General features: G+C 35.2%; 1 protein-coding gene across 5 annotated transcripts in view; it reads right to left on the bottom strand.

Moving 5' to 3' along the window:
• The window catches only part of DLG5 (discs large MAGUK scaffold protein 5), a 114,649-nt gene that overhangs the window by 15,118 nt on the left and 87,695 nt on the right, over window positions 1–11,836 (bottom strand). For 3 of the 5 annotated variants that reach the window (XM_065670701.1, XM_065670704.1, XM_065670705.1), the window contains 7 exons: window positions 9,709–9,847; window positions 7,779–7,926; window positions 7,174–7,295; window positions 6,880–6,969; window positions 5,431–5,599; window positions 1,515–1,677; window positions 477–610 (listed from right to left, as the gene is read on the bottom strand). In XM_065670701.1, coding sequence (XP_065526773.1) covers window positions 477–610; window positions 1,515–1,677; window positions 5,431–5,599; window positions 6,880–6,969; window positions 7,174–7,295; window positions 7,779–7,926; window positions 9,709–9,847 — 965 coding nt within the window. The remainder of the gene's footprint in view (window positions 1–476; window positions 611–1,514; window positions 1,678–5,430; window positions 5,600–6,879; window positions 6,970–7,173; window positions 7,296–7,778; window positions 7,927–9,708; window positions 9,848–11,836) is intronic. The other 2 variants (XM_065670702.1, XM_065670703.1) reach the window with 2 other exon arrangements.

The following is an 11,836-nucleotide window of genomic DNA, read 5'->3' on the forward strand; positions in this document are numbered from 1 at the left end:
CTCCCCCTCCCCCCCCCTAAAAAAAAAGCCCCCCCCCAAAAAAAACCACCCTAAACCCACCCCACAAAGCTCAAACCAGCATGCCAAATAACCTATCTTCACCCTAAGTCTAACAGAAAGATAAGGCTCATATGCCTTTTCCAATTAGTTTTTGGAAACTCCAAGTATAAAAAAACCCCAACCTAAACCAAACCCAAAAACCAATCAGAAGTACCAGAATCTCATAATCCTAGGAAGAAGTAATCTTTGGTTTTAGTTTAATGTATCTAAAGATTATGCCCAAATAAGAAAGAAAAACTAGCAGGTGCATCAAGCATTTTTACTTTCTTTTTGACAAGCAGGTATTCACACCTTAATTTTCTAAGCAATCACACTACAAATGTGCTGATGTTTGCAAACACTATACAGAAGTTACCTACTAGCTAAATAACAGCATGGACCAGAGTAGTTTTTTTTCAAAGTCTAGCCAACTTTACCTTGATCGTGAATGATTGCCAAGCTGATACATATGTGGGTTATACTGAGCCAGAATAGTAATTGTGTCACACTGCTGTCCAATGATTAGTCGAGCCTGTTGCTCTGTAGCATTTCTCAAATTTATTCCATTAAACTAAGGAAAAAAAAAAATGCGCAAACCAGGATGTCAAGTTTTTAGATGCAAACCAACAAAACTGTTCTTTCACTCTCCTAATTAGTTTCTTGTCTATATGCTGACTTATTTCCACTGGGGTAAATAGGAAGATGAAAATGCTGCTATACAATGATTCCTAGGGTTTACTCATTGGAAGGAAATCACTGTAATTTCAAAACATTGGCAACCTGACCGTGAGTTTAAAAATCTTTTTACTACTTAAAGACATAAATATTCAGAGCTGTGCTATATCTTATATCGCTGATTAAACACAAGTTTGTTCAGATCACTGATCTTAATAAATTCAGGATTTAAAGACAAATTCAGACCCATAATCCATTCAGGTCCATTGTAATATCGTCCACACACTGGAAACAGATGATGTTTTAGCATACGTAAGCATGAACAGACCTAACATTTACAAAGCAGCTCTGTACTTTTAAAAATGCCTCTCCACGTTTAATACTGTAAGCAGAAACATGACTAATTCCTAGGTGAATATTTTTTAAACCAGGTATCTCAGGTAAGGATATGGCACAGCAACAGCAGCATGAAACCTGGTACAAGCAAGTCACAGGAATATTTAATCACATTATCAGGCAGAGTATGATGTTGTGACTATATTGTTTACAGGCTTAAAATTTAATTATATCTATATAATATGCAATGCTGATCTACCACCAAAAGACATTATTTTATGATAAAGCCTGACAAAACATCACAACAATCACAATTACTGGAATATTACAATATAGAGTACCCTTTGCTACATCTCACAATACACAAGCTTTCACAAGATACTCTTTTAGGGAATGTTGTTACGGCTGGATTCATTTGAACTGATTCAACTAAGCCATAGGAATAGTAGTAAGCAAACAATTACCTCTAGTAACTGATCACCATACTCAAGGCCAGCTTGATGGGCAATGCTCCCACCTGTTACTTTAGAGACAAATATTCCACCATTTTCTCCGCTCACAATGGAAATCCCTAGTGGCTCAGAACCCTTCTGCACTTTAACATGACGTGGCTCTTCCATGTAGGGCCTTTTAGAGGAGACAGTTAAAACTGATTTGGACAAAATCGCACTTGAACCATCACGTCAAAGTTACATGCAATACTTTATGTCTGTCTAAAATGTAATAATAAAATAGGTTTACACAGTTACTTTTAAAAAATTTACTGTTAACTGTCTTAAATGCATTCCTTTGAAATCATGCAATGTATTGGCAGAAGTAAATGTATACCAGGTACATGACTGCTCTAAAACATTCTGGTATATATATGAATTATAAATATTATGGTTGTGAAGTTGGTAGGAAGAAGCTTCCAGATGCATATTATATAAAAGTAATTGAACCACTGTATATAATATGTCATTTACAAACCATAGTCCAGAAAGGTATTTTACAAATACAAATGCTGGGAGTATTTATTGCCAGTGAAAATAAACATCATAAATAATAAGGTGGTAAACCAAAGGACAACAATGCACAAATATCAGATTTTATATTTGTAAGTGGAGAAACATAAATTAGTAATGAAAATTAAGCAGCTGCAAACTCAAGCCATTAAGATAGCAGTTTGCATGGTAGCATTACAATTACCATGCAAATTCTCCTCAGGGCAATTATCCAAACATGTAAAATAGCACAAAGTGTGCAATAATGCTCAAGAAGGACAACCTTAGATCAGGCCAACCTCAAACTCCTTAGTGATGAGAACCTAGGCCTAGGAGCCACAGGGATTCTCAGAAAAGACCTATTACGGAACAGATATCTGAAAGATGTAGAAGATTTGAGAAGAACACTTAGAAAAAGACACACGGTAGTAAGACACAAGTAAGTATAACAAGAGAATGGCTTACACAAAAGAAAATCCTGACAGATTCCACTTTACTCCCCCCATAGTTAGGATGCACCCACCTGTACAAATAGGGCTGGTCCCCCCCTGGTGTGTGTAAGCATACAGTAGCCTACTAAAAAGTGCTGGTTCCTATTACTATGCACTTAATGGCAACATAGGAAAAGGCATCACCAAATACTAACAGTTGAGCTTGTTATGAATGAAGCAGCTTGTATACGAGGTGTGCTGTATTTTTTTTATTTTAATAACGTTATACTACATTTTTCATATACTAATCTGAATGTTTTCTTTCCTAACCCTTCATTATACCACAGGATATTCTCTAAATTGTGCCAAATGCTGAAACTATTTAATTGTGCTGTTCAGAGACCAGATTAATTAACTGGGCTTTACTCAGTGCTACTAATGTGAGCTAGGCTGAGGAGAAATATTTTTTGAAAGAGCAGGATTTAGGGTTGGGGACAGAGGGAAAAGGACATGGTTTCATAAATTCATAAATACTTATTGCCACAGTCTTTGAAGGCAGCTATTTAGCAGCCTTCTGAAGCAGGAGCATAATATTTTACCATCTTATAAATGCATTAAAGATAAAAACTGGTTGCTGATATGAATGTAACTCTGGAACTCAGTAATCTTGTAACATCAACATCACTGTTAGGCATGACACCTTTAGAGCTTGTCTATTGATGTAATGAATACAAGGTAAGTTTATTACCAGCCCATCTTTATTTGTACGTTGCATTTTGTAACTAAACTTCCTGAAGACTGATTTTATGAATTAAAACTACATCTTTCTGATTTTTCTTTATTGTAACCCTTCTGCTTTTCCATCTACCACATGCATTTTTAAATTTGGTTGGTTTGCTTGTTTGTGATTGGAATAAAAATCAAATCCATACAAACTGCACAGGATCATATCTTAGAATTCTAGTAAACACAAAATGAGAGATAATTAGCAATGCATGTAGTAGAGTCAATAAAAAAGTAAAACAGAATGATAACATGTAAAAGGTGTCGTACTTGATAAGCAGTGTTATTAAAATCAAGTGGAGTGCACTCTTCTAATAACATTCAGACTGCCTACCAGAACCACTAAACACTAATTAGAAAAAAAGTCTTACTTGATCAGATCTTTTAATTTAAATTAAAATCAGCAGAACAAACAGAAACACTGATTTTTAATATTTTTTTTTAACCTGTAATGTTATTACTTTTCTCTGAAAGAAAGCCAAGCAATTTATTTACTTGTATTTTACGGGGAACAGAAAGAATTGTAAGACTAAATAACCACTGAAAATGCTATCCAGGTATCTTGAAACATTCTCTTAGAAGAGACTTAAATTAGCTACTTTCCTAAATTAAGAACTGTTTGTATTTGTCAGTTTTTTTGCTTTAGTTTTCAAAAAGCCAAACAGAACAAAACTTCTAATTATGTTTGAGAAAGTCAGTCCAGACTACACTTGATACACATGCACAGCAAGAGTTAAGGGGGCAGAACCTGACTGTACTTCCATTGTCTGATCAACATTAAGAGAAGTTTTTACTTCCCAGAGATCAGAACACATATTTTGTGCTCAGAGATACCACGTTATAGAGGTGTCAAAACCCTACCTTTTTCAGCTGAACATTATACATCATTAGTCACGTGAAAGAGAAAAGAAATTCAGACTTTGAATTTGCAAGTGACAATTAGAGGAACATTTATACAAGAACACAAATTGAGTACATGTAGTACAAAAGTCACACTGACGTAAGAAAGAATGAAAATTCACAAAAAGCTCTTTATATTCCCTTTCAAAGTAACACTGGCCTTTGTACACAATATATATTCTAGAGTTACTACAATAACTTAGTTATGGATTCTTTAAACGAGACAAGTTTTATATAACATTTTATGAATAACTTTTTATTACTAGCAGAAAACTTGGAATACAGAATATCCTCATTACTTTATCATTCACATTTTTTACAGTCAGTCCTTTTACATAAATCAAGCAACACAAAGAGGTCTGAAATCCACATAAATGTAATCTATTCCAACACATCATAGCTCCTTTACATTCCCACAATGGCATTCAGCTGCTTTACTGTAAACAAAAGCCTGATTCAGTTTTCTGCCTTACTGTTCAATGCTTTGAATTAATTCAAACTTTTTATATATTCAGTCTAGCCAGATCAGGATAAAATGAAATCAGATGTCCAGAACTCATACCATAAGCAACATACCTTGAAAATATTCATTATGAGATATAGAAAGTTTCTAAAACACAAAGCTCATGTTTTTAAGAAAGCTATCATGCCAGGTTCAAATTCTGCAAGCAGATACACATATACTTAATGCTACTGCTAGCAGTGGTCTAAGTGCAGCCAAAGGGATTGGTCACAGTAGTAAATTTGCAACTGTACATACAAATATATTCTTGCATGGATATGCCCTCAATTTTCCATGTTACCTGGCTAAACTGAATTAAGGCACAGTGGTTAGAGCACATATTCTGTAACAGTAAGGCACCTGATATTTAGGTATCAAATGCTACTAGGTCTTCACTTGATTAGTTCTCCAGAGTAGAAAACAAGCCTATCACAAACAAGCATCTGAGGTACTTCAGCTAAAAGACTGTATTCCAATTCAGACCACTCTTTCTTTGTGTGGCCATTAATCTAATATGAAAGAAATAAAACCCTTATGAAATTCCTCAATTTTCTGAATTCAAGAATTTAGTTCTCAATCTTGAAGAAAAAATTCACACAAAGATCTCTTACATATTTTGTAAAGAAAATGAAAACATTAAGTAACAGGATCCAAGATGCACCTCTGTGTCTACATATTTGTTATTTAAATTAAAAGTTCACATTCCTTCAGCCTAATAAAGAAAGGCAGAATATTACTTCAAATACATTTGTATTTAAAACAAATAATGTGGAGACCTTACCTATCTTTTCTACGTTCTCCCATAGATACTGGGCTAATGGAAATCCTAGGTAATGTAGAAAGGGAGTTCTGAGATTGGCTGCTGGCGAAGGAAGACGTTTCCAAGTTGAGAGGTGACTGTGGAGGAGTTATCAAGCTGGGACTGCTACATTCAGAGTGTGACAAGGAGCCTATGGAAAATCAACAGCTGAGCTTTAGTATCCTGCATCTGTCATAGTCTGGAGACCTACACAGACATCGTGAAAGACACCATACCCATCTGAGACGAAAAAGAGGACCGACTGTTCACTAGCACTCCATTAACCATGCAAGGACCTTAGGGAGATGAGGTAACTGATTTCAGACACTGAAAACTTACTGTCCTTAATGATTACATGTCAAATCTGTCCTCTCTAAGTGTGCATAAAACTACTGCCATTCTCAACAAGCAGAGAAGTTTATAAACCAGCTACACCATGAGCATGTCTGGAAACAGTTAACAATGCAAAACTGAAAAAAAGAATAGAAACCAGGAAAGGAGAAGTAAAATAAAAATTTAATATGTAGGTTTATTTTCAAATAAAGTATTTATGTAGAGCCCTTTCCTTCGGGTAGGAGATATATTATGAAACACCTGAGAACACCAATAAAACAGCAGCATGAATCATACACATAAACAGGAAAGCACTGCAATTTCAAACAAGTTTGACATAACTCTGCGGCTCTTCTGTGGTTGTATCCTCTCTGAGTAATTTACTGAACAAGCGCCCTGACAGAAACATTCAGTTTGCTTCCCCTGGAAAAAAGCTAGAGAAAGTAATTCTCAAATTACTAATTACAAATGAAAGCCATTTGTAAGAACTGTATTTGCCCACATAGGAAAACCACTGGATGCGGTCCATTAAGGCTACAGAACATTTATCAACAATGGCAGCAAAAAGTTGCCATTTATTGTCAAACTCTGAATTCCACAGCTATCTGCCACTCCTAACTGGTATTCGTATCATGACTTCAAATATCCTGCATCACCAAGCAATTTTGAGTGAAGTACTAAAATAATTTCACTGCATTTCAAAATATAATTTTCAACCAATAATACAAAAATATGCAAAACAATATAGTTAAAGAATAAAAAAAAATAATGGCAGTCATCTCACTGTTAAAACTTTTAAGAGGTCATTGTGGAAGAAAACTACAACTTTAAGTGTACAAGATTGTAAACATAACATTGCTGTGTGTTTTATCGTGCCATATCCAAGAGTCAACTAACAGAAAAATCAACTTTCATTAGAAAGTTTCTTTTTTTTTTTTTTATCTTTCTGTGGTGAAATACAAATTTTGTAGCCTTAATAAAAAGCCTCTGTAGCCTTTTGTAGTCATATTTAGAATTTGGCACAACCTGATTTAAGAACTGCAAAGGCTTTGGATTAGTGATACTGAAAACAGTACAATTACTTATGAAATAATTCACCTCTGTCAGAGCCCATCATGGACCTTGGATATCTTGGTGTTAAAGGGATCTTAATTCGTTCTGTTCTGTATTGCAAGTTACTTGAAGAACCTATTTTTACAACAAGAAAACATTACAATGATAAAAGTAAAAGCAACCACATCGAACAAAAAAGTACATTTAGATTCTACTTCTTCAATGGGCATTAAAACAGGCTCTGAATTTATGCACAAGTTTTCATGATTGCTTTTGTACACATTGTATTGCTGCAATGTATAGAAGCCCCACAGGAAATAGATCAGAAAGGCTAATTACCAAGTCTTGCACTGGATGGTAATGAATTTGAGCCATGAGATGCTCTTGTACGTGTATTTTCAGAGTAGTCATTGGAGTGTTTATGACTGAGGTCCAAACTCAGGCGACCTTGATGCTGGGAACTGTGTAAAAAGAATAGGAGAAGAGAACAAAACTCAGCAAAGCACCTCAGCAAATTGTAAACTGGCCAGCAAAAAATTTTGGTTATCCCAGAGTTACTGAATAAATTGAATGTGCCCCTACTTCACAGTTTTTCTATCATTTTATGAGTTAAGAGAAGTCAGAGGAGAAATAGCCTGAAGTGCTATAAGAAAAAGGGAAAGGTTTTATTCGCTTTGGCAAGGATAAGAAAAAAAAACCATTAGAAATTAGTTAAATTTCTTTGTTAGTATCAGCCAGTGGAGCAGAAGGAACTCTAATCCATCAGTTACTGAAAGACATGAAAGCAACTGGCACATCACTTCTACTTAATAATGGTTTTGAGAACCCTGGGTCAAAAATAACACACAACAGTGTGTTACACTCTGCACTGTGTAAAGTAACTACCAGAAGCAATTCCATCCTAATGAAAACAAAAATTTAAGGTGCTATAAATTTCAAGACACCTGGGATGCAGATGCTGATGACATATTTGGCTGGCGACTGATGGGCAATTGCTGGTGTGAACTCTATGGCTCCAGGCAGTATAGATTGGATTTCTCATGACAGCAGTTACTGCAGGGCACGGTGCTAAGCTTCTTGGTACTGTACCTGCTTAAGATGATAAAAATACATTCTTATCAACATTATTACAATATAAACTACATATTTTAAACCTATTTATTAACACAAATATGTATTATAGCATTTTCATGTACGACATCAAAATGACAAACAGGTTAAGCACCATTTGACACCTTTTAAGTAGTACATACATATTTTAAATCTGCTTTATAATTTTGTACTAAGGCAAGAAAAGCAGATTATATTAGCAAAAATGAAGTCATACTTAGTACATCATTTTAACATGCAGTGGTAAGTAGAAGATTTTCTCTGTTTTCCAGTAGCAAATTTTTTTTTTTTACAGCAACAGAAATTCTACATTTCTCTTCAAACAGTCATCTAATAGGAACGCAAGATTTTAGTTGGTACTTGAACTGACTGCAGCTAAAATGATTCTTTTTCTTCTGTTGCCTCAGAATATTCCCACTTCTAGTGCGTCCTACAATTTTAAATTACAGTATTTCAATATTTATTTACAAAACTTACTATGGAAGCTGTTCTTTTAAGTACACTCATCCTTCAGTATTCAACCAAAGTCTGGCCTACCATTTTCTCTTAAATGAGTCAGTAGTATAGAATACAGGAGCAAAAACTTGTTCACATTTCAAGACCTACAGTCATACTGTCTAATGCAAGTTTGACTTGATTGGGTTATTATGCAAAGGTATCATAAGATAAAGCTTTTAGCTAGAAATAATGCCTTTTAATTCTTTTTCTACTATTATTAAAGGAGAGAGAAAGAGAGAAAAGAGTAAAAGAAATCAAAGAGGAGCAAAAGCTTCTTTGATCTGAGCTACTCTTGAGCACCTCTTTACATTCCAAAAATTGACTGGGGCAACAGGGTTTGAAGCTGTCCATTATTTCAGATTTAAGTCATTACCTCCTTTGTGGTCTCCAGTAAGAAGAAAGTCTTACGTAATTTCTAAAATATACAGGAGTTGAAGGCTTTCCAAAGAATTGAGGGTAAACTCAAAAATCAGTATTTTCCGAAAGTCAAGTTTCATATGCAACTGCCAAAGGTAGCTACGCTAAAGACTGGACAATCCACCTGGCAATAGGTTTACTAAATGCTTTTCAACTAGTTCAAAGCAAAAATAGCCTAATTAACTCCTGAAGCACTTCATTTAGTCAGTGCCAATTTAAAACCTGCTAACATGAATTTCAACAGTACCAACTATATGGGTCAACTGAGACAACATGCTGTTTCCTGTTCTACCTGATCATACTGATTTCTGTTTGAGCTGCTTGTGAGTACCCTCTTCAGCAGCTTAGCATCTTAAACACACTGGCATTTAATCTATGATTTAGATTAAGATCACAAACAGCTTGGCCACTCAACTTCAGATATTCCAAGTATCTGATTTCCAATAGGCAGAACTTAATAGGTTGCACTTCCTGAATATGAGATCATTCTCCTTTGAAGTATTCAGAAATCAAGCCGCTAAAGTTTGGGATGTCCCCGCTTACTGCCTGCTTTCAAAAACATTGGAAATCTTACTTGTCTCCCTAATGGATAAGCTGCGCCGCTAACGTATTCAAAACTCCTCTGCACAGAAACTGAGGAAACACAAACCCTTCAGCCAGGAATTTCTCAGTTTCTTTAATGGTTCTTAAACTGTAAAGGTTTCACCATGTTCAGATTTACAACAGACCATGGAAATAAGTTTTGTGAGTCATGTTTGTTCTGCTCTTATGACTAAACCCCAATATTATCCAAGATGGACAAATTCCCTGGGACATTCCCAGAAAGTAACTATGACTTCTGTAACTTACCTGCTGACATGCTGCCAGCATATAATGCAGCAGGCACAAAGCCATCACTGTGCCTAGCAGATCGTTTGGGTGAATATGGTGCCCATTCCTGTAGCTCTGGAGACAGATGCTCCTCACTAGCTGGAGCATACTTCTGTACCTACAAAAATACAGAAATTGGATTAGAGGAAAATGCAGAAGAAAAAAATAAAATAGCCAAACTTCATAGGCAGTAAGCTACCTCAATCTTTCTAGTATGGGTTCCAGAATGCACTCACCATCAGTGTTTGGTGTGCCTTTGTCTTTCAAAGATGCTATTGATTTCTGCCCTTTCTTCTTCCACCCTGCTCCATTATACTTTTTTATTATTTTGTAATCTTTTTAGGCCAATGTTTGCAACTTAAATGATATACTTTCCTTCACAATAAAACACCCAGTGTTTAGCTGTGTTTCTCATTTAAAATACTACTTTAACAGCACATTTTAACTGTTATTTCAGCCACTACTGCAAGTGTTTCTTAAAGAAGACCTAGCTAACTAGCCAGAAAGTGCTGTCCTCTAAGCCTGTATTTTCAGATATGTGTGGAGCAACTTCCCTTTAACAGAGCAATTAAGGTTTTGGAACCATCACAACTTTTGTACATAATGAGTAGGCACTGATGCGATAAACAAACAGGAGAACAGCTCAGATACTGACAGTGATGCTAGAGAGCTCAGCACACAGAATTTACACATCTGAAATGCACAACACAAAAGACTGAAGTACACAGTAAGTGAAAAATAATTACTGAAAAGGTATTTAAGAGTTTTTATGATGGCAGTATTTTAATTAAATGAAGAGTTACTGAGAGTACAAAGACTCTAAAATGCAGAGGTACCTTGTCAGAACCAGTATTTGGTCACTACCACAGGTGTATTAGAAATTGTACCACCAACCACTTTGGGATGAAAGTTCTCTTAAGTTGATCAACTTATCAAAGTACAAAAGCTTAACTATTTATATACACAACTAAGGAAATTGGTAACACCCAATAAGGCTACAAATTCAACTACACTGCATGTTCTCTATACATTTTTTATATTAAAAACACTATTTCAGGAACAAATGCATTGCAGACTGAATGTTACTGTATGTAGGTGTAATGCACAAAGATATTCCACCAGAGAGAAATTTTCAGACTCAATGGTGTCCACATTTTGAGGCACAATTATGACTTCTGCTCTCTGGTCAACAACTTTAGAGTGACAAACTCTGACCATTTTCCTGAAGAATGGGGGCAAAATTAAGGGATCAAGAAAAAAGAATCACAGAACCTAGTCCTAATTTAACCAAAGAAATGTAAATTAATACATCAACCAAAAATTACAATCTTATAATTACATTATACGATTTTCTTCTTCACCTTGAACCAACACATGGGTTGCATTAAGGGACAAGCTGGGCATCAGTCAGTTGGTAGTGAGCAATTCTTATTGTTTGTGTCATTTGTCTTTCTTGGATTTTATTTCTCTTATTATATTCCTTTTCATAATTATTTTCACTATTATTACTTCAATTATCAAGACTATTCAATTGTTATCATTATTATTTCCATTAAACTGTTTTTAACTCAACCTATGAGTTAAACAACCCTTCTGTTTCTCTTTCCAAATCACACAAGGGGAGTGAGCAAGCAGCTGTGTGGTGTTCAGTTGCCAGCTGGAGTTAAAACACAACAATAATGTAGAATTAGCTGGACATGGCTATAAAAAAAGGATTAAAGCTCTCCATAACTATTTTTCCCACAAAGCGTAATGAACGGAATGTGGAAGAAATACAATGGGAGCAGCCAAAAAAAAAGACAAAATTGACAGTTGTTCTCTTACACCAGTATTTGTGCAGAGTAAGGCTCCAAAACTTGTACTACTTCCAATTCAGCTCTGCTGTCTGTATTGCTTCTAAAAATTCCTGAAGAAGGTGGGATTATTCAGGTATAAACACGTACAGGTAAAGAATACGATATGTTAAGTCATTATATACAAGCAAAAATAACACTTTTTGGAATTTCAGATTGTAGTTGGGAGGAGATAGAAAAAAAATAAAATCTACCTGCCAACTGGACAGATCTGGGGCAGTAGACCTGAAACTACATTACTGATTATGCCACTT

This window comes from Lathamus discolor, chromosome 3 (genome assembly GCF_037157495.1).
Source record: "Lathamus discolor isolate bLatDis1 chromosome 3, bLatDis1.hap1, whole genome shotgun sequence".
Lineage (NCBI taxonomy): Eukaryota > Metazoa > Chordata > Aves > Psittaciformes > Psittacidae > Lathamus > Lathamus discolor.